Source organism: Oryctolagus cuniculus, chromosome 1 (genome assembly GCF_051225735.1).
Source record: "Oryctolagus cuniculus isolate XC-2025 breed Fujian yellow rabbit chromosome 1, ASM5122573v1, whole genome shotgun sequence".
NCBI classification, from domain to species: Eukaryota; Metazoa; Chordata; class Mammalia; order Lagomorpha; family Leporidae; genus Oryctolagus; species Oryctolagus cuniculus.
Genome location: NC_142867.1, coordinates 2,014,566 through 2,041,507, shown reverse-complemented (window position 1 = coordinate 2,041,507; position 26,942 = coordinate 2,014,566). Strand labels below are relative to the sequence as shown.

At 65.7% G+C, this 26,942-nt stretch overlaps 1 protein-coding gene across 1 annotated transcript in view; it reads left to right on the top strand.

The window, feature by feature from the left end:
• Positions 1-26,305, top strand: part of MUC5AC (mucin 5AC, oligomeric mucus/gel-forming) — a 32,389-nt gene extending 6,084 nt beyond the window's left edge. Inside the window, exons 12-49 of the mRNA XM_070063712.2 lie at positions 114-224; positions 566-635; positions 741-878; positions 959-1,123; positions 1,387-1,481; positions 1,813-1,939; positions 2,105-2,360; positions 2,438-2,490; positions 2,629-2,729; positions 2,871-3,022; positions 3,225-3,363; positions 3,453-3,566; positions 3,649-3,828; positions 4,559-4,798; positions 5,077-5,233; positions 5,450-5,578; positions 5,696-5,858; positions 6,296-6,339; positions 6,428-6,616; positions 10,646-19,810; positions 20,065-20,264; positions 20,690-20,864; positions 21,021-21,271; positions 21,363-21,546; positions 21,872-22,088; positions 22,308-22,486; positions 22,657-22,744; positions 22,815-22,918; positions 23,007-23,038; positions 23,338-23,509; positions 23,836-23,937; positions 24,120-24,157; positions 24,515-24,631; positions 24,713-24,811; positions 24,958-25,077; positions 25,185-25,248; positions 25,328-25,442; positions 25,728-26,305. Coding sequence (XP_069919813.2) covers positions 114-224; positions 566-635; positions 741-878; positions 959-1,123; positions 1,387-1,481; positions 1,813-1,939; positions 2,105-2,360; positions 2,438-2,490; positions 2,629-2,729; positions 2,871-3,022; positions 3,225-3,363; positions 3,453-3,566; positions 3,649-3,828; positions 4,559-4,798; positions 5,077-5,233; positions 5,450-5,578; positions 5,696-5,858; positions 6,296-6,339; positions 6,428-6,616; positions 10,646-19,810; positions 20,065-20,264; positions 20,690-20,864; positions 21,021-21,271; positions 21,363-21,546; positions 21,872-22,088; positions 22,308-22,486; positions 22,657-22,744; positions 22,815-22,918; positions 23,007-23,038; positions 23,338-23,509; positions 23,836-23,937; positions 24,120-24,157; positions 24,515-24,631; positions 24,713-24,811; positions 24,958-25,077; positions 25,185-25,248; positions 25,328-25,442; positions 25,728-25,956 — 14,274 coding nt within the window. The 3' untranslated portion in view covers positions 25,957-26,305. The remainder of the gene's footprint in view (positions 1-113; positions 225-565; positions 636-740; positions 879-958; positions 1,124-1,386; positions 1,482-1,812; positions 1,940-2,104; positions 2,361-2,437; positions 2,491-2,628; positions 2,730-2,870; positions 3,023-3,224; positions 3,364-3,452; positions 3,567-3,648; positions 3,829-4,558; positions 4,799-5,076; positions 5,234-5,449; positions 5,579-5,695; positions 5,859-6,295; positions 6,340-6,427; positions 6,617-10,645; positions 19,811-20,064; positions 20,265-20,689; positions 20,865-21,020; positions 21,272-21,362; positions 21,547-21,871; positions 22,089-22,307; positions 22,487-22,656; positions 22,745-22,814; positions 22,919-23,006; positions 23,039-23,337; positions 23,510-23,835; positions 23,938-24,119; positions 24,158-24,514; positions 24,632-24,712; positions 24,812-24,957; positions 25,078-25,184; positions 25,249-25,327; positions 25,443-25,727) is intronic.
• Positions 26,306-26,942: the final 637 nt, after the last annotated feature.

The following is a 26,942-nucleotide window of genomic DNA, read 5'->3' as shown; positions in this document are numbered from 1 at the left end:
TCTGACCGTCACTTGGTGGGTGGCAGGGTGTCCCCAAAGCCCAGGGGTCCCGAGCGCGGGGGTGGGACGGGGGTCCCGGCGGGGGTGGAGTGTGAGCCCGCGTGTGTCCCTAGTCCTGTAACAGCAGCACCTTCACCGTGCTGGCGGAGCTGCGCAGGTGCGGGCTGACGGACAGCGAGACCTGCCTGAAGAGCGTGACGCTGAACCTGGACGGGGGGCAGACGGTGAGTGTGCCCCGCGGCCCAGGCCTGCGCTGCGAGGGCTGGAGGCCTCCGTGGGGGCTGCGCCCACTGTGCAGGGGTGTTCTGAGGGACCAGCTCAGAGTCAGGGCACTGGGGCCTCCACGTCCAGCCTGCGAAGGAGGGACTTGGTGTGTCTCCAGCCAGCTCGCGGCTCTCGCTGAAGTCCACCTGTGTGTGTATAAAGCGACAGTCGGGCCACAACCCTCGTGCAGGCCCCTGGTCCTCAGCCCACTTCACAGCCCCATGGGGGGCTGGGGGGCCAGTGGCCACAGCCCACGTTGGCCACGGCCCGCGCTGACCCCGGGCCTGTCCTCTACCCCCAGGTCGTGGTGGTCAAGGCCAGCGGGGAGGTGTTTGTGAACCATATCTACACCCAGCTGCCTGTCTCCGCAGGTGAGCGCGCGGCCCCGCCCACCCGCCCCCGCCCCCGCGCCCGCCCCAGCTCCCTACCCACACCTGCTCCACTGTCCCCACCCACACCTGCTCCTCTGTCCACAGCCAACGTCACCATCTTCAGGCCCTCCACCTTCTTCATCATCGCCCACTCCAACCTGGGCCTGCAGTTGGACATCCAGCTGGTGCCCACCATGCAGGTGGCTGTGAGGCTGGAGCCTGAGTTCAGGGGCCGGACCTGTGGTAAGGCGCGGCGCTGCCCGCTTGGAGCCCACCCTCCCGGGCCGGAGCCCAGGGGGCCTCACCCGCCCTCCCTGCCCCAGGTCTCTGCGGGAATTTCAACCGCGTGCAGGCAGACGACTTCCGGGCCATCAGCGGTGTGGTGGAGGGCACGGCCGCCGCCTTCTTCAACACCTTCAAGACCCATGCCTCCTGCCCCAACGTCAAGAACAACTTCGAGGACCCCTGCTCCCTCAGCGTGGAGAACGGTACGGGGACCCCCGCCCCCCACATCCAGGCCGGGGCAGGTCAGGCGCTGACATGGACACGAGTCCCGGAGGACACACAGCAGGCACTCGGGGTGGGGGAGGTTTGGTCCCGCCAGCCCAGCCCCTTGGCGTCCACGGTGCAGGTTGGCTTCTGGGGACCCCCATGGGGGCTCTGTCTGCCTGGAGACAGACACCCCCAGCCCCAGACTCGGGTGCAGCTGCAGGGGGACCCGTGTGGCTCACGGCGTCTCTTCTGTCCACAGAGAAGTTTGCCCAGCACTGGTGCTCGCGGCTGACAGACGCCCAAGGCCCCTTTGCCCAGTGCCACTCCGCCGTGAGCCCTGGCACCTACCACTCGGTAATGCCTGCGGCCCCTCCCCTCCTCCGCTGCCCCGCCCAGGGCCTGGTGCCCGCCTGCAGGGCGGTGGGGTGTCCTCCAGGCCACAAAGGCCCAAGACCACCAGACCCGTCTCTGCGGCTCCATCCATGTCCACGCATTCATCCCTTCACCGCGTGTTCACTGAGTGTGTCCCAGGCACAGGGTGAAACTCAGTAGCCAGGCAGGCACTGGACCTGTCGCTTGCATCTCAGAGACAAAGGACCGTGGTCCGATGTGTGTGTGGGGGACACGGGCAGAGGGTGGACATGGGCCTCCCCGACGGCCCACTGACCCCTCGCCTGCCCCCCAGAACTGCCTGTTCGACACCTGCAACTGTGAGAAGACTGAGGACTGCCTGTGTGCGGCGCTGGCCTCCTACGTGCGTGCCTGCGCCGCCAAGGGCGTGCTGCTCCGCGGCTGGCGGGACGGCGTCTGCAGTGAGTGTGCCGCGAGCCGCCCCTTTGCCCTGCCCCAGACGGGTGGCCCCGCCCCGGTCCCCGTCCTGCACGCCAGGAGGCGGCGTCTGGGTGAAGCCAGAGGGGCCGCCCCCGGGCTCTGTGTCCACCAGTGTCCTGAGTGCCCCTCTTCCTGGCGTCCCACAGCCAAGCACACGAGCAGCTGCCCCAAGTCCATGACCTACCACTACCACATCAGCATCTGCCAGCCCACCTGCCGCGCCCGGAGCGAGCCCGACCTCACCTGCGGCGTCAGCTTCGTGCCCGTGGACGGCTGCGCCTGCCCCGAGGGCACCTTCCTGGATGACGTGGGCAAGTGTGTGGAGGCCACCAGCTGTCCCTGCTACCACGGCGGCTCCGTGGTCCCCAACGGCGAGTCTGTGCATGACAGTGGGGCCGTCTGGTAAGAGATCTGCGGGTGGGCAGCTCCTGGGGGCCCACGGGCCTGGAGGGGAGGCACTGACCCCTCTCTCCTCACAGCACCTGCACACAGGGGACGCTGACCTGCATTGGAGGCCCAGCTCCGGCCCCAGGTGAGCCCCACGAGAAGCCCCCACCCTAGGCAAGCAGGGCTGCTGGCCCTTGTCCCCCGGGGCTCAGCCGGGCCCCTCTGAACGAGCCTGGTGCATGGCGGGCTGGGACCCCCTGAACGGCCCCCTCTCCCTCCCCAGTGTGTGACGCACCCATGGTCTTCTTCGACTGCCGCAACGCCACGGCCGGGGCCACGGGGGCTGGCTGTCAGAAGAGCTGTCACACCCTGGACATGGAGTGTGTAAGTCCCCAGTCGGCCCCAGGTCCCCGCGGCCCCCACTCCCCGACCGCCCCCAGCTCTCCCTGCTCCCAGGGCTCCGCAGGCCCCGCAGCGCCCCTGGGCTGTCGCTCAGCCGCTCAGCCGCGTCCTCTGGCCCTGCAGTACAGCTCCCAGTGCGTGCCCGGCTGCGTGTGCCCCGACGGGCTGGTGGCCGACGGCCTTGGCGGCTGCATCGCTGAGGAAGAATGTCCCTGTGTGCACAACGAGGCCAGCTACGGCCCCGGAGAGACCATCTGGACGGGGTGCAACACCTGGTACGTGGGGGGCACGGACCCCGGGAGGGCCAGCGGGCTGTGGGGGACTGCGGACAGACGACCCGCTGGGCGCCGGCCAGTGGTGCTGCGTTCTCGGGGCTGTGCAGCTGACATGCCAGCGCCTGGCAGCCCTTGGGAGCCTCCGGGGAGGCCGTCCCCTCCCCCCGGCCGGCCGCTGGCCTCACTCCCGGCCCCCACGCAGCACCTGTGAGAACAGGAAGTGGCGCTGCTCGGACGAGCCCTGCCTGGCCACCTGCGCCGTCTACGGGGACGGCCACTACCTCACCTTCGACGGGCGGCGCTACAGCTTCAGCGGCGACTGCGAGTACACGCTGTTGCAGGTGCGCCAGGTGGCCCCAGGGAGCAAGGCCCGCCCTCCGCCTCCCTGGCCCACCCCACCCCGCCCCCCTACAGCCTCCTGTGCCCCCAGGACCAGTGCGGTGGGAACGTCAGCGCCCAGGACGCCTTCCGCGTCGTCACGGAGAACGTCCCCTGCGGCACCACAGGGACCACCTGCTCCAAGGCCATCAAGATCTTCCTGGGGGTGAGCGGGGCCGGGGCTGGCGGGGCTCTGGGCGGGCGCTGCGGGGGCCGCGGGCCGGCTGACCTGTGGGGCCCTCTTGCAGAGCTACGAGCTGAAGCTGAGCGACGGGAAGGTGGAGGTGGTGGAGAAAGGCAAGGGCCAGGAGCCGCCCTACTCCATCCGCCAGATGGGCATCTTCCTGGTGCTGGACACCGACGCTGGCCTGGTGCTGCTGTGGGACAGGAGGACCAGCCTCTTCCTCAGGCTCAGCCCCGAGTTCAAGGTGAGGCCCCCGGGGCGGGCGTGGACAGAGAGAGACTCAGAGACCCAGAGAGGCAGAGACAGGGAGACGGACACACCGAGGGGCGGAAGGACAGGGGGCAGAGAGACGGACAGAGCGAATGGGGGAAAGGCAGGGGGCTGAGCCCCAGGGAGGGCAGTGGGGAGACCCTGTTGCCAGATGTCATGGTGTCCTGGGGCTGTTTCTCTCGCATCCTGGACACGAGAACCCCAAGGCCACGGTGGGGGCAAGGAGGCTCCTCCTGGGGGCTCCTGGTGCACTCGGCCTGCGACCCATCGCTCTGAGCTCTGTGTCCCTCAGCTCACAGCCGCCTCCTCCCCGCGGTCTGGGCCCCAGTCTCCTCCTCTCGCAGGGACAAGGGCCACTGGATTCAGGCCTTGTCCCAGCTGGGTCGTCTCTGCCCAGACCCTGTTTCCAAACCCGGCTCCTCGCTCAGGGCCTGGGCGTATCTCGGGGGTTGGGGGAGCCGCCGTCTGGCTCATGGAGGCGCTTCTGACTCCCCTCCTCCGAGACACAGTCCAGGCTGGCGCAGGGGCCTGGGCTCAGGCCAGTCCAGGCGGAGAAAGGGCGAGGAGACAGGGTGAGGCAGAGTCGCAGGGCGGGACAGGTGCCTGGACGTGTCCTGGGGGAAGCCAGGGCCCGCGGGGCAGCACGGGCTTCCGCTCCTCCCTGGGGTGCCTGCGCCCACGCCCGGTCGCTCCGCGCTTCGCAGGGCAGGGTCTGTGGCCTGTGCGGGAACTTCGACGACAACGCCATGAACGACTTCACCACGCGGAGCCAGTCGGTGGTGGGCGACGCGCTGGAGTTCGGGAACAGCTGGAAGTTCTCGCCATCCTGCCCGGACGCGCCGGCACCCAGGGACTCCTGCGCCGCCAACCCCTACCGCAAGTCCTGGGCCCAGAAGCAGTGCAGCATCGTCCACAGCGCCACCTTCGCTGCCTGCCACGCCCACGTACGTCCCGGGCGGGGCGGGGTGGGGCGGGGGTGGACTGACGGCTGCCAGCCGGGCCCAGGGCCTGGGTAATCAGGCGAGTGGGTGCGGAGCGTTAACCCTAAAGAGAGCCCGAGACAGCCCCGGGCAGGCAGGGTCTCCAGGCCAGTCAGGAGCAGCCTTGGGACATCGGGGTCACCCATTCACCCTCCTGGCCTCAGCCCAGGTCCCACGCCAAGCGCAGGCCTGAGCCGCTCGGGGAGGGCACGGAACCGGGATCTGAGCCCCGTGTCCCCCAGGTGGAGCCTGCCGAGTACTATGAGGCCTGCGTGCAGGACGCCTGCGCCTGCGACTCGGGCGGCGACTGCGAGTGCTTCTGCACGGCCGTGGCCGCCTACGCCCAGGCCTGCCACGAGGTGGGCGTGTGCGTGTCCTGGAGGAGCCCCGACGTGTGCCGTGAGTGCACCCCAAGGGGGAGCCAGAGGGTTGCCGAGCTGGGATGGAGGGGTGGCAGGCGCGGCTCCCTGGCCTGGGGAGGTGGGGGCAGCGGGAGGAGTGCAGGGCTGGGAGCTGCCTCGGCTGGAGACCCTGCCTCTCCATGCCCCCCTGGGGGGGGGCGCAGGGGAGCTGCTGCGGCTGAGCCCTCCCTTCCCTCCCCTCCCCCTCCCCCAGCGCTGTTCTGTGACTTCTACAACCCCGAGGGCCAGTGCGAGTGGCACTACCAGCCCTGCGGGGCGCCCTGCATGCGGACGTGCCGGAACCCCAGTGGAGAGTGCCTGCACAACGTGCCCGGCCTGGAAGGTGGGTGGGGCCTGCGGCTGGGCGGGATCCTACCTGAGCCCCCTCGCTGCGGGCGAGGCCCTGGCTGAGGCCGCCCGGCGGTCGGGCTGCCGGGACTCAGGGTGCTCTGGCCCCCAGGCTGCTACCCCAAGTGCCCCTCGACGGCCCCCATCTTTGATGAGGACGAGATGAAGTGTGTGGCCACGTGCCCACTGCCGCCCCCCGCCCCACGCTGCCACGTCCACGGGAAGTCGTACCGGCCGGGTGCCACGGTGCCCTCGGACGAGAACTGTCACTCCTGGTGAGTTGACTGCCTGCAGGGGGGGCCCGGAACGCAGGTGCCATCTGGTAGCTCCACCCCATGAGGGCCAGGAACGGGGGGCCCTGGCCTGGGTTGCAGGTGGAGCTGGGAGCTCAGATGTCTGCGGGTCGAGATTCAGAGGCCAACACAAGGCCATGGAGTTACGGAGTGGGGGTGCTGGGGTGCAAGGAGGCCCCGGGGCTGCGCGCCCTCGGGGTCCTCCCGTGTGGGGAGGTGGCTGCGCTTCAGCCCTCTCCTCTGTTGGTCATGGATTTGGGGGTCCCTCAGAGGGCGTGACCCTGAGGGCTGATGGCTGGGACCCCTGTGGGCCTCTGTGTGTCCTGGCTGGGGCTGTGACACAGCCCCCAGGGCACCCCTGCAGGGGTCAGCAGTGCCGGCCCCACGTGCCCCAGCCCCCTTCTCCCTTCTCCTGCCAGCGTCTGCACTGAGAGCGGCGTGCGCTGTGCCTACGACGCTGAGGGTAAGCGGCGCCACCTCCTGGTGGGTGGGTGTCCCCGGGGTCTCTGCCCGCGCCCCTGGCTGATGGGCCGGCCGCGGTGTCCCCACAGCCTGCATCTGCACCTACCACGGGCGGCACTACAAGCCGGGGACTGTCATCTACCACACGACCGACGGCACAGGCGGCTGCATCTCCGCCCGCTGTGGGGCCAACGGCACCATCGACAGGACGGTCTCCCCCTGCAGTCCCACCACCGCCGTGCCCCCTACCACCTTCTCCTTCTCCACCACCCCGTCCGGTAAGGCAGGCAGGGCTGAGGGCAGAGGCCATGGCCACGGCCACGGCTTCATGCACCAGACAGAGCCGCGCCAGCTCTGGGCGGCAGTGCTGGCTTCTGGTCCTGGAACTGGGCACAGCAGTGGGCTGATGCCAGGGGGCGGCCTCCCCAGTCCTTGGGAGGCGTGGGGCCCACCACTGGTGTTCACTAGTGGCCGGGCACTAGTGCCAGGGGAGCACCGGCAGCCCCGGGCAGGCAGGCAGGGTTCGTGAGCAGCCCCTGGTAGCCGGCCCGTGAGTCCTCGCAGGGCTTCCGAGCGTGATGAGCACCCTCTGGCTGTTGGGGCGGAACCAGGTGTTCTGCTCAGGATGTGGCTTGGGGGAGCAACTGACCTGATCACTCTACCGCTCCATGGCCCACACCTGCTCACCCACACCTGCACCCCACACCTACACCCCCCACACCTGCTCACCCCACACCTACACCCCCATACCTGCTCACCCCACACCTGCTCACCCCACACCTACACATCCCACACCTGCTCACCCCACACCCGCACCCCACACCTGCACCCCACACCTACACCCCACACCTACACCCCCACACCTACACCCCCACACCTACACCCCCACACCTGCTCACCCCACACCTACACCCCCACACCTGCTCACCCCATACCTGCTCACCCCACACCTACACCCCCATACCTGCTCACCCCACACCTACACCCCCACACCTGCTCACCCCACACCTGCTCACCCCACACCTACACCCCCACACCTGCTCACCCCACACCTACACCCCCATACCTGCTCACCCCATACCTACACACCCCACACCTGTACCCCACACCTGCACCCCACACCTACACCCCACACCTGCACCCCCACACCTGCTCACCCCACACCTACACCCCCACACCTGCTCACCCCACACCTACACCCCCATACCTGCTCACCCCACACCTGCTCACCCCACACCTACACATCCCACACCTGCTCACCCCACACCCGCACCCCACACCTGCACCCCACACCTACACCCCACACCTACACCCCCACACCTACACCCCCACACCTACACCCCCACACCTGCTCACCCCACACCTACACCCCCACACCTGCTCACCCCATACCTGCTCACCCCACACCTACACCCCCATACCTGCTCACCCCACACCTACACCCCCACACCTGCTCACCCCACACCTGCTCACCCCACACCTACACCCCCACACCTGCTCACCCCACACCTACACCCCCATACCTGCTCACCCCATACCTACACACCCCACACCTGTACCCCACACCTGCACCCCACACCTACACCCCACACCTGCACCCCCACACCTGCTCACCCCACACCTACACCCCCACACCTGCTCACCCCACACCTGCTCACCCCACACCTACACACCCCACACCTGCTCACCCCACACCTACACCCCCATACCTGCTCACCACACACCTGCACCCCACACCTACACCCCACACCTGCACCCCACACCTACACCCCACACCTACACCCCCACACCTACACCCCCACACCTACACCCCCACACCTGCTCACCCCACACCTACACCCCCACACCTGCTCACCCCACACCTACACCCCCATACCTGCTCACCCCACACCTGCACCCCACACCTGCTCACCCCACACCTGCACCCCACACCTACACCCCACACCTGCACCCCCACACCTGCTCACCCCACACCTACACCCCCACACCTGCTCACCCCACACCTGCTCACCCCACACCTACACCCCCATACCTGCTCACCCCATACCTACACACCCCACACCTGTACCCCACACCTGCACCCCACACCTGCTCACCCCACACCTGCTCACCCCACACCTGCACCCCACACCTACACACCCCACACCTGCACCCCCACACCTACACACCCCACACCTGCACCCCCACACCTACACACCCCACACCTGCTCACCCCACACCTACACACCCCACACCTGCACCCCCACACCTACACACCCCACACCTGCTCACCCCACACCTACACACCCCACACCTGCACCCCCACACCTGCTCACCCCACACCTACACACCCCACACCTGCACCCCCACACCTGCTCACCCCACACCTACACACCCCACACCTACACCCCCACACCTGCTCACCCCACACCTACACCCCCTTACCTGCTCACCCCACACCTACACCCCCACACCTGCTCACCCCACACCTACACATCCCACACCTGCTCACCCCACACCCGCACCCCACACCTGCACCCCACACCTACACCCCACACCTACACCCCCACACCTACACCCCCACACCTACACCCCCACACCTTCTCACCCCACACCTACACCCCCACACCTGCTCACCCCACACCTACACCCCCATACCTGCTCACCCCACACCTGCACCCCAACCTGCTCACCCCACACCTGCACCCCACACCTACACCCCACACCTGCACCCCCACACCTGCTCACCCCACACCTACACCCCCACACCTGCTCACCCCACACCTGCTCACCCCACACCTACACCCCCACACCTGCACCCCACACCTACACCCCCATACCTGCTCACCCCATACCTACACACCCCACACCTGTACCCCACACCTGCACCCCACACCTGCTCACCCCACACCTGCTCACCCCACACCTGCACCCCACACCTACACACCCCACACCTGCACCCCCACACCTACACACCCCACACCTGCACCCCCACACCTACACCCCCACACCTGCTCACCCCACACCTACACACCCCACACCTGCACCCCCACACCTGCTCACCCCACACCTACACACCCCACACCTGCACCCCCACACCTGCTCACCCCACACCTACACACCCCACACCTACACCCCCACACCTGCTCACCCCACACCTACACCCCCATACCTGCTCACCCCACACCTACACCCCCACACCTGCTCACCCCACACCTACACATCCCACACCTGCTCACCCCACACCCGCACCCCACACCTGCACCCCACACCTACACCCCACACCTACACCCCCACACCTACACCCCCACACCTACACCCCCACACCTGCTCACCCCACACCTACACCCCCACACCTGCTCACCCCACACCTGCTCACCCCACACCTACACCCCCATACCTGCTCACCCCACACCTGCTCACCCCACACCTGCTCACCCCACACCTGCTCACCCCACACCTACACCCCCACACCTGCTCACCCCACACCTACACCCCACACCTGCTCACCCCACACCTGCTCACCCCACACCTACACCCCCATACCTGCTCACCCCACACCTGCACCCCACACCTACACCCCACACCTGCACCCCCACACCTGCTCACCCCACACCTACACCCCCACACCTGCTCACCCCACACCTACACCCCCACACCTGCACCCCACACCTACACCCCACACCTGCACCCCCATACCTGCTCACCCCACACCTACACCCCCACACCTGCTCACCCCACACCTGCTCACCCCACACCTACACCCCCACACCTGCTCACCCCACACCTACACCCCCATACCTGCTCACCCCATACCTACACACCCATACCTACACACCCCACACCTGTACCCCACACCTGCACCCCACACCTACACCCCACACCTGCACCCCCACACCTGCTCACCCCACACCTGCACACCCCACACCTGCACCCCCACACCTGCTCACCCCACACCTACACCCCCACACCTGCACCCCACACCTACACCCCCACACCTGCTCACCCCACACCTACACACCCCACACCTACACACCCCACACCTGCGCCCCACACCTACACCCCACACCTACACCCCACACCTGCACCCCACACCTGCACCCCATACCTACACCCCATACCTGCACCCCACACTTGCACCCCACACCTGCACCCACACCTGCACCCCACACCTGTGCAGGGTCGGGCCAGACAGGCAGATGGGTTCCAGGCGTCCAGACCTCTGTGTCCAGGTGGCAGAGTCCCTAGGGTGGGAGGCGGGGAAGGGGCTGGGGGGCAGCCCAGGCAGGGTCCTGGTGCTCAGCCTGGCCCTGCTCTTCTGCCCACAGTGGTGAGCTCCACGCGTGCCCCCAGCTCCAGCCCCAGCCCTGCTCAGAGCACGGCGCCCGCAGGACGCCCCAGCACCACTGTCTCCGCAGCCACGAGCAGGTCCCCCAGGACGGTGCCTTCGACAGCCCCCACCCCGGCCCCCACAGACTGCGGGGAGCAGTGCCTGTGGTCACCCTGGCTGGACGTCAGCCGTCCCGGACGGGGCAGCGACAGTGGTGACTACGACACGCTGGACAACCTCCGCGCCCACGGGTACCGGGTTTGCCAACAGCCGAGGGAAGTGGAGTGCCGCGCGGAGGACGCGCCCGCGGTGGCGCTGTCCCTGCTGGGGCAGCGTGTGCAGTGCACGCCGGCCGTGGGGCTCACGTGCCACAACAGGGAGCAGGCGTCCGGGCAGTGCCACAACTACCAGATCAGGATCCTCTGCTGCTCCCCACTGGCCTGCCACACCTCTAGCCTCACTGTGCACCCCACCACCTCCAGCACGACCCACACAGGGCTCTCTCCTACCCCTGTCACTGCAACCGGCCGAGTCACGGCCTCCGAGGCTACTACCACGCCTGCCCCAGGAACCCCCTCACTAAGCCAAACAACTGCCGTGACGCCCAGCCCAACAACAGGGCCAACGACAGCCGGGACAACGCCCTCCAGGTCCAGCCCGACCCTGGAGACCTCCGCAACCCCCTCGGAGCCAGCGCCCCACGAGCCCAGCCGAGTGTCCTGTATGCAGGAGATCTGCAACTGGACCCAGTGGATTGACGGCAGCTACCCTGGGCCAGGCAGAGACAGTGGAGACTTCGACACTTTCCAGAATCTGAGAGCCAAGGGCTATAAATTCTGCAAAACGCCCTCGAACGTGCAGTGCAGGGCCCAGTTCTTCCCCAACACGCCGCTGGCCGAGCTGGGGCAGGACGTGACATGTAATCGCGAGGAGGGGCTGATCTGTCTCAACAAGAACCAGCTGCCCCCGATCTGCTACAACTACGAGATCCGCATCCAGTGCTGCCAGGTGGTGGACAGCTGCCGGGGCGGCACCACCGTGCCACCAACGTCAGAAACCACACAGCCCACTCGGCCAGAAACGAGCAGCAGCGCACAGACCGCCATGACCCGAGCCGTGCCATCACCCACAACCAGGCACACAGCGCCAACGGCAAACACGCAAGCCATAGGCAGCCGGACAACGACCAGACACCACACGGGCACAACACCTGGAACAACAACAACAACCTTGGCTACTACAGCCCATCCCACATCAACCTCAAGAACCAGCACCTCCTCGACGGAGACAAGAAGTCCAATATCTGGGACCCCCAAGGGCACAACTTCTACTTCTACAACCAGCTCCACCTCCACATCAAGAACCAGGACAACCTCTAAGGGGACAGGAAGTTCAACCTCCTTGACACACACGGGCACAACCCCTGCTCCTACAACCACAACCTCGGCTACTACAACCCATCCCACATCAACCTCAAGAACCAGCACCTCCTCGACAGAGACAAGAAGTCCAATATCTGGGACCCCCAAGGGCACAACTTCTACTTCTACAACCAGCTCCACCTCCACATCAAGAACCAGGACAACCTCTAAGGGGACAGGAAGTTCAACCTCCATGACACACACGGGCACAACCCCTGCTCCTACAACCACAACCTCGGCTACTACAACCCATCCCACATCAACCCCAAGAACCAGCACCTCCTCGACGGAGACAGGACGTTCCACTTCCACGACGCACCCAAGAACAAGAACATCCTCTTCTCCAACAACGAGCTCAACCCCTGTTCCCATCACCGGCACAACCTCTGTTCCCACAACCAGCACGAGCCACCCTGGTACACAGGAGATGACTCACTCCCAGCCCACCACCCCCGACTGCCAGCCACGGTGCAGCTGGACCAAGTGGTTCGACGTGGACTTCCCAGCCCCGGGGGTCCACGGAGGGGACAAGGAGACCTACGACAACATCCTCAGGAGTGGGGAGAGGATCTGCCGCCGGCCCGAGGAGATCACGCGGCTGCAGTGCCGAGCTGAGAACCACCCCGACGTGACCATCGAGCAGCTGGGCCAGGTGGTGCAGTGCGACCCCGACGTGGGCCTGGTCTGCCAGAACCGTGACCAGGACGGAGCTGGCCGGATGTGCCTCAACTACGAGGTGCGCGTGCTGTGCTGCGAGACCCCCAGCGGCTGCCCTACTCACTCCCCGCCCACAGTTCCCAGCACCCCACGGGAGACTGTCACCAGCCCTACGCACACCACCTCCTCCATGGGGACAGGAAGCAGCACCTCCAGCACCAGACCCAGCCCAACCTCAGCCCCTACAACCAGCTCCACCTCCAAGTCAGGAACCAGCACCCCCTCTACGGAGACAGGAAGTTCAACCTCAGTGACACGCACGGGCACAACCTCTTCTCCTACAACCACCACCTCTGCTCCTACAACCACCACCTCTGCCCCTACAACTACCACCTCTGCTCCTACAACCACAGCGTCTTCTACAACCACCACCTCTGCCCACTCAACCACCACCTCTGCCCATATAACAACCACCTCTTCTCCTACAACCACCACCTCTGCTCCTACAACCACCACCTCTGCCCCTACAACTACCACCTCTGCCCATACAACAACCACCTCTGCCCCTACAACCACCACCTTTGCCCCCACAACCACCACCTCTGCCCCCACAACCACCACCTCTGCCCATTCAACCACCACCTCTGCCCATATAACAACCACCTCTGCTCCTACAACTGCCACCTCTGCTCCTACAACCACAGCAGCTGCCCATTCAACCACCACTTCTGCCCATACAACATCCACCTCTGCTCCTACAACCACCACCTCTGTTCCCTCAAGCAGCTCCAGCTCCACATCAAGAACCAGGACAACCTCTAAGGGGACAGGAAGTTCAACCTCCTTGACACACACGGGCACAACCCCTGCTCCTACAACCACAACCTCGGCTACTACAACCCATCCCACATCAACCTCAAGAACCAGCACCTCCTCGACAGAGACAAGAAGTCCAATATCTGGGACCCCCAAGGGCACAACTTCTACTTCTACAACCAGCTCCACCTCCACATCAAGAACCAGGACAACCTCTAAGGGGACAGGAAGTTCAACCTCCATGACACACACGGGCACAACCCCTGCTCCTACAACCACAACCTCGGCTACTACAACCCATCCCACATCAACCCCAAGAACCAGCACCTCCTCGACGGAGACAGGACGTTCCACTTCCACGACGCACCCAAGAACAAGAACATCCTCTTCTCCAACAACAAGCTCAACCCCTGTTCCCATCACCGGCACAACCTCTGTTCCCACAACCAGCACGAGCCACCCTGGTACACAGGAGATGACTCACTCCCAGCCCACCACCCCCGACTGCCAGCCACGGTGCAGCTGGACCAAGTGGTTCGACGTGGACTTCCCAGCCCCGGGGGTCCACGGAGGGGACAAGGAGACCTACGACAACATCCTCAGGAGTGGGGAGAGGATCTGCCGCCGGCCCGAGGAGATCACGCGGCTGCAGTGCCGAGCTGAGAACCACCCCGACGTGACCATCGAGCAGCTGGGCCAGGTGGTGCAGTGCGACCCCGACGTGGGCCTGGTCTGCCAGAACCGTGACCAGGACGGAGCTGGCCGGATGTGCCTCAACTACGAGGTGCGCGTGCTGTGCTGCGAGACCCCCAGCGGCTGCCCTACTCACTCCCCGCCCACAGTTCCCAGCACCCCACGGGAGACTGTCACCAGCCCTACGCACACCACCTCCTCCATGGGGACAGGAAGCAGCACCTCCAGCACCAGACCCAGCCCAACCTCAGCCCCTACAACCAGCTCCACCTCCAAGTCAGGAACCAGCACCCCCTCTACGGAGACAGGAAGTTCAACCTCAGTGACACGCACGGGCACAACCTCTTCTCCTACAACCACCACCTCTGCTCCTACAACCACCACCTCTGCCCCTACAACCACAGTGTCTTCTGCAACCACCACCTCTGCCCATTCAACCACCACCTTTGCCCATTCATCCACCACCTCTGCCCATACAACAACCACCTCTGCCCCTGCAACCACAGCATCTTCTACAACCACCACCTCTGCTCCTACAACCGCCACCTCTGTTCCCTCAAGCAGCTCCACCTCCACATCAAGAACCAAGACAACCTCTAAGGAGACAGGAAGTTCAACCTCCTTGACACACACGGGCACAACCCCTGCTCCTACAACCACAACCTCGGCTACTACAACCCATCCCACATCAACCTCAAGAACCAGCACCTCCTCGACAGAGACAAGAAGTCCAATATCTGGGACCCCCAAGGGCACAACTTCTACTTCTACAACCAGCTCCACCTCCACATCAAGAACCAGGACAACCTCTAAGGGGACAGGAAGTTCAACCTCCATGACACACACGGGCACAACCCCTGCTCCTACAACCACAACCTCGGCTACTACAACCCATCCCACATCAACCTCAAGAACCAGCACCTCCTCGACGGAGACAGGACGTTCCACTTCCACGACGCACCCAAGAACAAGAACATCCTCTTCTCCAACAACAAGCTCAACCCCTGTTCCCATCACCGGCACAACCTCTGTTCCCACAACCAGCACGAGCCACCCTGGTACACAGGAGATGACTCACTCCCAGCCCACCACCCCCGACTGCCAGCCACGGTGCAGCTGGACCAAGTGGTTCGACGTGGACTTCCCAGCCCCGGGGGTCCACGGAGGGGACAAGGAGACCTACGACAACATCCTCAGGAGTGGGGAGAGGATCTGCCGCCGGCCCGAGGAGATCACGCGGCTGCAGTGCCGAGCTGAGAACCACCCCGACGTGACCATCGAGCAGCTGGGCCAGGTGGTGCAGTGCGACCCCGACGTGGGCCTGGTCTGCCAGAACCGTGACCAGGACGGAGCTGGCCGGATGTGCCTCAACTACGAGGTGCGCGTGCTGTGCTGCGAGACCCCCAGCGGCTGCCCTACTCACTCCCCGCCCACAGTTCCCAGCACCCCACGGGAGACTGTCACCAGCCCTACGCACACCACCTCCTCCATGGGGACAGGAAGCAGCACCTCCAGCACCAGACCCAGCCCAACCTCAGCCCCTACAACCAGCTCCACCTCCACATCAAGAACCAGCACCTCCTCTACGGAGACAGGAAGTTCAACCTCAGTGACACGCACGGGCACAACCTCTTCTCCTACAACCACCACCTCTGCTCCTACAACCACAGTGTCTTCTGCAACCACCACCTCTGCCCATTCAACCACCACCTTTGCCCATTCATCCACCACCTCTGCCCATACAACAACCACCTCTGCCCCTGCAACCACAGCATCTTCTACAACTACCACCTCTGCCCATTCAACCACCACCTCTGCTCCTACAACCACCACCTCTGCTCCTACAACCGCCACCTCTGTTCCCTCAAGCAGCTCCACCTCCACATCAAGAACCAGGACAACCTCTAAGGAGACAGGAAGTTCAACCTCCTTGACACACACGGGCACAACCCCTGCTCCTACAACCACAACCTCAGCTACTACAACCCATCCCACATCAACCTCAAGAACCAGCACCTCCTCGACAGAGACAAGAAGTCCAATATCTGGGACCCCCAAGGGCACAACTTCTACTTCTACAACCAGCTCCACCTCCACATCAAGAACCAGGACAACCTCTAAGGGGACAGGAAGTTCAACCTCCATGACACACACGGGCACAACCCCTGCACCTACAACCACAACCTCGGCTACTACAACCCATCCCACATCAACCTCAAGAACCAGCACCTCCTCGACGGAGACAGGACGTTCCACTTCCACGACGCACCCAAGAACAAGAACATCCTCTTCTCCAACAACAAGCTCAACCCCTGTTCCCATCACCGGCACAACCTCTGTTCCCATAACCAGCACGAGCCACCCTGGTACACAGGAGATGACTCACTCCCAGCCCACCACCCCCGACTGCCAGCCACGGTGCAGCTGGACCAAGTGGTTCGACGTGGACTTCCCAGCCCCGGGGGTCCACGGAGGGGACAAGGAGACCTACGACAACATCCTCAGGAGTGGGGAGAGGATCTGCCGCCGGCCCGAGGAGATCACGCGGCTGCAGTGCCGAGCTGAGAACCACCCCGACGTGACCATCGAGCAGCTGGGCCAGGTGGTGCAGTGCGACCCCGACGTGGGCCTGGTCTGCCAGAACCGTGACCAGGACGGAGCTGGCCGGATGTGCCTCAACTACGAGGTGCGCGTGCTGTGCTGCGAGACCCCCAGCGGCTGCCCTACTCACTCCCCGCCCACAGTTCCCAGCACCCCATGGGAGACCGTCACCCGCCCTACGCACACCACCTCTTCCATGGGGACAGGAAGCAGCACCTCCAGCACCAGACCCAGCCCAACCTCAGCCCCTACAACCAGCTCCACCTCCACATCAAGAACCAGCACCTCCTCTACGGAGACAGGAAGTTCAACCTCAGTGACACGCACGGGCACAACCTCTTCTCCTACAACCACCACCTCTGCTCCTACAACCACCACCTCTGCTCCTACAACCACCACCTCTGCCCCTGCAACCACCACCTCTGCCCCTGCAACCACAGTGTCTTCTACAACCACCACCTCTGCCCATTCAACCACCACCTCTGCCCATATAACAACCACCTCTTCTCCTACAACCACCACCTCTGCTCCTACAACCACCACCTCTGCCCCTACAACTACCACCTCTGCTCCTACAACCGCCACCTCTGCTCCTACAACCACAGCCTCTGCTCCTACAACCGCCACCTCTGTTCCCTCAAGCAGCTCCACCTCCACATCAAGAACCAGGACAACCTCTAAGGGGACAGGAAGTTCAACCTCCTTGACACACACGGGCACAACCCCTGCTCCTACAACCACAACCTCGGCTACTACAACCCATCCCACATCAACCTCAAGAACCAGCACCTCCTCGACAGAGACAAGAAGTCCAATATCTGGGACCCCCAAGGGCACAACTTCTACTTCTACAACCAGCTCCACCTCCACATCAAGAACCAGGACAACCTCTAAGGGGACAGGAAGTTCAACCTCCTTGACACACACGGGCACAACCCCTGCTCCTACAACCACAACCTCGGCTACTACAACCCATCCCACATCAACCCCAAGAACCAGCACCTCCTCGACGGAGACAGGACGTTCCACTTCCACGACGCACCCAAGAACAAGAACATCCTCTTCTCCAACAACAAGCTCAACCCCTGTTCCCATCACCGGCACAACCTCTGTTCCCATAACCAGCACGAGCCACCCTGGTACACAGGAGATGACTCACTCCCAGCCCACCACCCCCGACTGCCAGCCACGGTGCAGCTGGACCAAGTGGTTCGACGTGGACTTCCCAGCCCCGGGGGTCCACGGAGGGGACAAGGAGACCTACGACAACATCCTCAGGAGTGGGGAGAGGATCTGCCGCCGGCCCGAGGAGATCACGCGGCTGCAGTGCCGAGCTGAGAACCACCCCGACGTGACCATCGAGCAGCTGGGCCAGGTGGTGCAGTGCGACCCCGACGTGGGCCTGGTCTGCCAGAACCGTGACCAGGACGGAGCTGGCCGGATGTGCCTCAACTACGAGGTGCGCGTGCTGTGCTGCGAGACCCCCAGCGGCTGCCCTACTCACTCCCCGCCCACAGTTCCCAGCACCCCATGGGAGACCGTCACCCGCCCTACGCACACCACCTCTTCCATGGGGACAGGAACCAGTACCTCCAGCACCAGACCCAGCCCAACCTCAGCCCCTACAACCAGCTCCACCTCCACATCAAGAACCAGCACCTCCTCTACGGAGACAGGAAGTTCAACCTCAGTGACACGCACGGGCACAACCTCTTCTCCTACAACCACCACCTCTGCTCCTACAACCACCACCTCTGCTCCTACAACCGCCACCTCTGCTCCTACAACCGCCACCTCTGCCCCTGCAACCACAGTGTCTTCTACAACCACCACCTCTGCCCATTCAACCACCACCTCTGCCCATATAACAACCACCTCTTCTCCTACAACCACCACCTCTGCTCCTACAACCACCACCTCTGCCCCTACAACCACCACCTCTGCTCCTACAACCGCCACCTCTGTTCCCTCAAGCAGCTCCACCTCCACATCAAGAACCAGGACAACCTCTAAGGAGACAGGAAGTTCAACCTCCTTGACACACACGGGCAAAACACCTGCTCCTACAACCACAACCTCGGCTACTACAACCCATCCCACATCAACCTCAAGAACCAGCACCTCCTCGACAGAGACAAGAAGTCCAATATCTGGGACCCCCAAGGGCACAACTTCTACTTCTACAACCAGCTCCACCTCCACATCAAGAACCAGGACAACCTCTAAGGGGACAGGAAGTTCAACCTCCTTGACACACACGGGCACAACCCCTGCTCCTACAACCACAACCTCGGCTACTACAACCCATCCCACATCAACCCCAAGAACCAGCACCTCCTCGACGGAGACAGGACGTTCCACTTCCACGACGCACCCAAGAACAAGAACATCCTCTTCTCCAACAACAAGCTCAACCCCTGTTCCCATCACCGGCACAACCTCTGTTCCCACAACCAGCACGAGCCACCCTGGTACACAGGAGATGACTCACTCCCAGCCCACCACCCCCGACTGCCAGCCACGGTGCAGCTGGACCAAGTGGTTCGACGTGGACTTCCCAGCCCCGGGGGTCCACGGAGGGGACAAGGAGACCTACGACAACATCCTCAGGAGTGGGGAGAGGATCTGCCGCCGGCCCGAGGAGATCACGCGGCTGCAGTGCCGAGCTGAGAACCACCCCGACGTGACCATCGAGCAGCTGGGCCAGGTGGTGCAGTGCGACCCCGACGTGGGCCTGGTCTGCCAGAACCGTGACCAGGACGGAGCTGGCCGGATGTGCCTCAACTACGAGGTGCGCGTGCTGTGCTGCGAGACCCCCAGCAGCTGCCCTACAACGCCGCCCCTGGTGACTTCATCTCCGATGACCCCGTCCACTGCTCCGTCCACCCTGGCACCATCCACTGCCTTGGTGCATGGCTCCTCTCAGACCACCACCCCTTGCTTCTGCTTTGTGGCTGAGAAGCTGTACCCGGCAGGTCAGTGTCTCCCCCGTGCAGGGCACTGCCTGCCTTTGCTTTCTTTTTCTGCCCAGAAGAGGGAGCATATGCGTGTTTCCTTGCTCTTGTAGAATTTCAGCTCAACCGGCTTCGCAGGGTGGCCCCTGTCCCCTTGCGTCTTTTCCATGTCCTTAGCGGGCAGCACGTGTCCCCTCCCCTCTGTCCCTGCTGAGCTTCGCACAGTGGGGTCCCTCCGCCTTGGCTCTGCTGCCCACTGTCTGCTTGTTCCTCAGGTGCCGTCATCTACCACCAGAGAGATCTCGAGGGCCACTGCTATCACGCCACGTGCAATCCGGACTGCCAAGTGGTCAGACGCGTGGACAGCGACTGTCCCCCCACTACGCCGCCCGCAATCCAGACCACGCCCCCATCCACGTCCACCTCTCAGCCTGTCACTCCATCCGGGTGCTCCAACACCATTCCTCCAAGAAAGGTAACCCTCTGATCCTGGCGGGAGGCCCAGGGGCTGCAGCGGGGGCATCGTGTCTCTGCCGTGGGGGTCCGCTTCCCATCCTCATCTGTATCCGGAGCCTGGGTGGCGCAGGAGCTCATGGGGCGTGGGCCCTCTGTTACCTGGATGTGGTTCCTGGGATTGTCATGCGCGTGGTGCCCAAGGCTGACCTTCTGTGGGCCCGGCGCTGTGGTGGGTGCTGTGGACCCTGCGAGCCTGCTGGGGACAGGAAGCACCCCCCCCCCACAGCACAGAGCTCCGCTGCTCGGCACTGCGTGGTGTGCGCTCGAGCCTGGGGCCGTGGGGGGGGGTCCTGCCTGCTCAGGCTCTGTTCCCTGTCCCCATGAGGGCTGAGGGGGCCCCCAAGGCCTGGGGGTCAGGCCCTACAGCTGCCCCTGCCTCCACAGAAAGGGGAAACCTGGCCCATGCCCAACTGCTCCCAAGCCACCTGCGAGGGCCACGACACCATCTCCGTGCACCCGCGCCAGTGCCCGGAGGTTTCGGAGCCCACCTGCGCCAACGGCTACCCGCCACAGAAGGAGGTGGACCAGGACGGCTGTTGCTATCACTACCAGTGCCAGTGTGAGCCAGCGGGCGGGGTGCGGGGCAGGACCGGGATGGGGCTCCCAGCCGCGCCGTGAGGGTGTCCGGGGAGCGGGGAGGGGAGGGGAGGGGAGGGGAGGGGAGGGGAGGGCCCGCCCGGGAGGGCCCGCCCCAGCGCGGTGCTGTCTCCCGCAGGTGTGTGCAGCGGCTGGGGCGACCCCCACTACATCACCTTCGACGGCACCTACTACACCTTCCTGGACAACTGCACCTACGTGCTCATGCAGCAGATTGTGCCTGTGTTTGGCCACCTGCGCGTGCTCATCGACAACTACTTCTGCGACGCTGAGGACGGGCTGTCCTGCCCGCAGTCCATCATTGTCGAGTACGGGCACGACCGCGTGGTGATGACCCGCAGGCCAGTGGCCGGGGTGATGACCAACCAGGTGGGACCCTAGCCCTAGCCCCAGCTCGGGAGGGGGAGCACGTACCCCGCTGCGGCCCTGGCTGACTCCGCCCTCCGCCCCCCGCCGCCAGGTCATTTTCAACGGCAAGGTGGTTGGCCCCGGCTTCGAGAAGGACGGCATCGTGATCTCGCGCCTCGGCATCAAGATGTACGTGACCATCCCCAAGCTCGGCGTGCAGGTCATGTTCACAGGCCTGATCTTCTCGGTGGAGGTGCCCTTCAACAAGTTTGCCAACAACACCGAGGGCCAGTGCGGTGAGCCCCGGGGAGCGGCTGGCGCTGGGGGCTGCCTCGGAGGGGGTCTCGCGTGGGGGCAGCATCCTGGGCCGAGCTGAGGTGTCCCAGGCCCCGCCGGGCCTGAGGGGGTTCCTGGCAGCACCAAGAACCTGCTGGACAGCACGAGCCACGCTGGGGCCCACACCGGTCCCTACTCATGCCTCCCTGTGCCAGCGGTCATGGGATGGGCGTCCAGGTGCGAGGTGGGGGCAGTGAAGCCAAGGGGAGGCACGGAGCCACGGCCCAAGTCCCGCAGGGGGCCCGGGTGCCGTCCAGCTGGCCTGACCCAGCCCCGTCTGCCCAGGCACCTGCACCAATGACAAGAAAGACGAGTGCCGCTTGCCCGGGGGGAAGGTGGCCGCCTCCTGCTCGGCCATGTCCCACCACTGGAAGGTGACCAACCCCGACCAGCCGTCCTGCAGTGGGTCTCCAGGGAGCCCCACGGACCCGACCACCATGAGCCCCACGGAGCCGGCCACAACGTGCCCACAGTCAGCAATCTGCGAGCTGATCCTCAGCGAGTATGGCTGGGGCCGGCGTGGGGAGGGTGGGGCCTGCGCGGTGCACCTGGACTCCGCCCCAGCACGCACAGGGACTTGCGGAGCCACCTGTCCTGGGCGATGGGGTCCCGGGGGTGCATGGGACAGCCGCTCACCTCAGCCGGCTCCTCCCCTATGGGGGCGGGTTGGCGGGTGACCCCTACTGAGCCAGCACCACCACCCGTGTGTCCCTGCCCGCAGGGTCTTCGAGCCTTGTCACTCCACCATCCCGCCCCTGCCGTTCTACGAAGGCTGTGCCTTCGACCATTGCCATGTGAGCAGCCCGGACGTGGTGTGCTCGGGCCTGGAGCTGTACGCCTCGCTCTGCGCGGCCTTTGACGTGTGCATCGACTGGAGGGGCCTCACCAACGGCACCTGCTGTGAGTGCCCGCCTGTCCCAGGGCGCTGGGGTGGGGCGGGGCGGCCCCGGCCTCGCAGAGATGTGGGCACCCCTGCTGGCTCCGAGCAGTGACCCAGTGCCCAGAGGAGCCCCCGGGGGCGACCTGGAGCCGCCCCCAGCCCCTCAGCTGTGTCGCCCCCTTCCCTGCAGCCTTCACCTGCCCGCCCGACAAGGTGTACCTGCCCTGCGGCCCGTCCAACCCGCCCTACTGCTACGGAAACGACAGCGCCAACCTCCTGTACGTGGCCCCTCCCCCACCCCCGGGCCGCCCAGGGCGGGGCACGCAGCCAACCCTCTGCTCCCCGCAGGACCCTCCCCGAGGCCGGCCCCATCACCGAGGGCTGCTTCTGCCCCGAGAGCACGCTGCTCTTCAGCACCAGCGTCGAGGTCTGCGTGCCCACCGGCTGCCCCAGTATGTGCCCGGCCCCTCCCTCGCCCCCCCTGCTGCCCCACCCCCGAGTGGCTGCGGCGCCGTCAACCCCCCATCTCTCTCTCTCCAGGGTGTATGGGACCCTCGGGAGAGCCAGTGATGGTGAGTGTGGCCGGGCAGCCCTGGCGTGAAGAGTAGGCCCAGCAATGGCCAGAGCTGGGGCTGGGGGCTGGGGGCTGGAGGTGGGCGGACGGGGGCTGGCTCCCCAGCAAGACTGGGGGCCTCTTCTTGCTTTGGTCACCTGTAAACCCCTCCCACCTCGTCTCCTGGCCTCTTTGGGCCTCGAGGGCCCCGTGCTAATCCAGGGGCGGCGCCCACGCTTCCGAAGCCCCCTCCCCAGGCTTCCCTCCCCTCGCGGGCGTCCCCAGCCTGGCTGCAGCTCACCGTGTGCTCCCCTGCAGCCGGGCGACACCATCAGCTTCGCGTGCCAGGAGTGCACCTGCGAGGGCAGCTCCATGACGATGGCCTGCCGGGCGAAGACCTGCCCGCCGGCCCCCGCCTGCGAGCTGTCCGGCTTCGTGTCGGTGCCCCTGGCCCCCGCAGCTGGCGAGTGCTGTCCTCAGTACACCTGCGGTGAGTCTTTGCTGGTGCAGGGAGGGGGTGTGCCCAGACGCAGCGTGGGGCAGGCTGGGGAGATGCCCCCCCTTCCAGAGGGAGGCCACCACACTCCACCCCTGCTACAGCCTGCTCTGGCCACCCACCAGCAAATGTGACCCCGGGAAGCTGGGCGTGTGAGAGGGGATGCAGGCTCCTCCACCCAGGCTGACCTAAAAGCCTTCCCCCAGGGCCGCTGGGTGGCCAGCGCTCCCGGAGACTCCAGGGTGGGGGGTGCTGAGGCCGCGTAGGAGCAGGTGCAGAGTGGGCACCGTGCTCTGACCACGCTCCTCCCTCCCCTGAAGCCTGCAACGCCAGCTACTGCCCCAAACCTGTGGACTGTCCCGCGGGCGCCCACATGACCCTGCTGCAAGAGGGAGGGGCCTGCTGCCCGATCCAGAAGTGCAGTGAGTGTCCCTGACCAGGGCCGGGCACCGCCTGGGGGCACCTGGGGCCTGGGAGCTGGGGGAGGGGCTTGGCCCTGGGCCGAGGGAGCAGAGGGAGGGGCTGGACAGCAGGGGGTGGGAGCAGAGATAGGCGGGGGCCGGGGCCCTGTGTGGCTGGGCTCAGCTGCGTGTCTCCCGGACAGGGTGGACGCAGTGTAATGTCAACGGGACCCTGTACGAGGTGAGAGCCAGCGGAGCCCAGAGCCCTGCGGCCGTGGGCACTGCACCTGCGGTCTCTCGGGGCTCCGGCAAGCCCGGCGCCCAGTGCCCGCTGAGTCCGTGATGCCGGCTGAGGCCCGAGATCACCCTCGCCTGGCACACCAGGGCCAGCCAGGCCTGGACTCCACTGCGGCAGCCTGAGTGTGCCGGGACCCCTGGCCCATGGAGGCGGAGGCACAGCCCCAGTGCTGTACCCCATGGCCTCCGTCCCAGGCAGCATGAGCGAGGCTCACCCTGGCCCAGGGAAGGGGGTGGGGGGCAGGGGGCGCCCCCCAGCCCCGCCCAAGCTCACTGACACCGGGGCCCCCACTCTCTGCAGCCCGGCGCTGTGGTCTCATCCACCCTGTGTGAGACGTGCAGGTGTGAGCTGCCCGACAGCCCCGAGGTGTTCAAAGTTACCTGTGAGACCCAGATCTGTCCCACCCACTGCCCCGTGGTGAGTGCCGCCCCCTGCCCTGCCCCCGCCCCAGGGGCCGGCCCCAGGGCTCAGGCCACATGTCCACCCCCGCCCCCACAGGGCTACGCGTACCAGGCACAGGACGGGCAGTGCTGTGGGCAGTGCGTGCAGGTGGCCTGCGTCTCCAACTCCAGCAGCGGCTCCACCCACCTCTATTCCGTGAGTGGCAGGGCAGGGCCGGGCAGGCCAGGGTGAAGCCACAGCCTCCTCCAAGGAGCTGGTTGGGGCTGGGTGGAGACAAGTGACGGCCAGACAAGGGGCACGCCCGAAGCGGACACTCACCCGCCGGCCATGTCTCCTCTCAGCCTGGCGAGTCCTGGCCAGACCCCGAGGAGCGCTGTGTGACCCACGAGTGTGAACGGCACCTGGACGGGCTGGTGGTGGTGACCACGAGGAAGGCCTGCCCCCCGCTCAGCTGCCCTCGCGTGAGTCCCCAGTGCGCCCCCTCTGCCCTGGCCCCGAGTCCCTGGCCCCGTTTCCGGCTGGGCTGCCGAGCCGCCTTCCAGCACTGAGGGTACCCCTGTTGGCACAGGACCAAGCCCAGCTGAGCGAGGACGGCTGCTGCCTCTTCTGCCCGCCACCTCCCTCCCAGAACAGTAAGTGGGCGAGCCTTGGGCGCTGGGGCCGGGGCCAGGCAGGCCGTGAGCCCCGCCTCACCTCCACGTCCCTCCCCAGTGTCCACGTGCGCGGTGCACCACAGGCTCCAGGTCATCCGGGAACAGGGCTGCAGCTCCACCGAGCCCGTGCGCCTGGCCTACTGCCGGGGCAACTGCGGGGACACCGGTTCCATGTACGTGCGCCCCGGCCTCTGCCCCCTGCCCTGACCCTGGGGGCGGGGGCTCCCCCCAGGCCATGCAATGGGGAGACCAGGGAGAGCACCGCAGGGTGGGGAGAGGGCGGGGGGCTGACTGCTCCGGCAAGCGCCTGCCCTCAGCCCCCTCGGCCCCTGTCCCCGGCCTTGTGGCCCCGGACGCCATGGCAAGGGAGAGTCGCTTGCTCACCGCGTCCCCGGCTCTGGTGTGGTGCCCTCGGGGCATCCACGGCAGTCCCGGTGCTGAGCCGGCTCTGCCCGCAGGTACTCCCTGGCGGCCAACACGGTGGAGCACAGGTGCAGCTGCTGCCAGGAGCTGAGAACCTCGCAGAGGAAGCTGAGCCTGCGCTGTGCCGACGGCTCCCGCCGGGACTTCAACTACACCCAGGTGGAGGAGTGTGGCTGCCAGGGCCAGCGGTGCCCTGCGCCTGCCGACGCTGGCCATCCGGGCCCATCAGAGTCACCACAGTGGTCCCCCAGGCCTGTCCACTGAGCTCCTGGTCACACCAGAGACCACGCCCCTCACTCCTCCACCCCCAGCCCCAGGGCTCCCGGAACTCATGCCCTCGTCCAGGTGGCCGGAGTCCCCAACGCTCGCCCGCCCCCGCTCACTTCCCAGGGGAGGTGCTGAGTGTGCGGCCGCCCGTGGAGGGACGTGGCCCCTGTCTCCCTGGACGGCCTGGGTGGCAGGGGCCCAGCGTCACACACGACAGCCCCTGGACGAAGTGGCTGGTGCCCGGCTGGCTGCCCGAGGCACGGCCTCTCTCCTACCTCGGCCCTGGGCCCGTGCCATTTCTCAGGAAATGGCCAGTCTTTCATAAATACACCTTGAGCATTTTGCATTTTGTGGTCGGTGTGGTTTTTGAATCTCAGCTACAAAACCCAGACATGGGGGAGGGGCGTCTGGGGGAAGCCCGTGGCCTGCCCGCATGGTGGGAGCAGCCATGTGCGGAGAGAGACGGCGCGAGGCCTGACCCTGGCCCATCCTGAGGGGTCAGTCACTCTCCTGAAGCCTCGGAGGGCTTGGCCGCTGCCTGAGGCCAGGGACAGCTGCCCCCAGCTGAGCGAGGGAGCAGATGAGGGAGGGGTGAGCCTGTCGCCTCCCCGGCTCTCCCCCTCCCTCATCCCCAGGTCCCTCCCTGGGGCTCAGCGGAGGGCCCAGGGCTCCAGAGTCATTGGTTCTGTGCTGGCCCAGCTGCACAGTGGCAGCACTGGACAGCCCTCTACTCCCAGGGCCCGGCAGAAGGACCTGGAGCCGACCCGTTCAGCCAGGCAGAGCTGAGTGCCCACTGCACTGCCCAGGCCAGGCCAGCAGGGGGCAGTGTGGAGCTGGGGAGGCCTTGGGTAAGCCCAGGACCGGGCTGCTTCCTGCACCATTTCCTGGGCTGCCCAGGCCTGGGCATGGCATGGACAGCTGGGGAGAGAGGCTGCCGGCTGGGCCCTGGCCGCTAGCTGGAAGGAGGCCTGGCTGGACCTCAC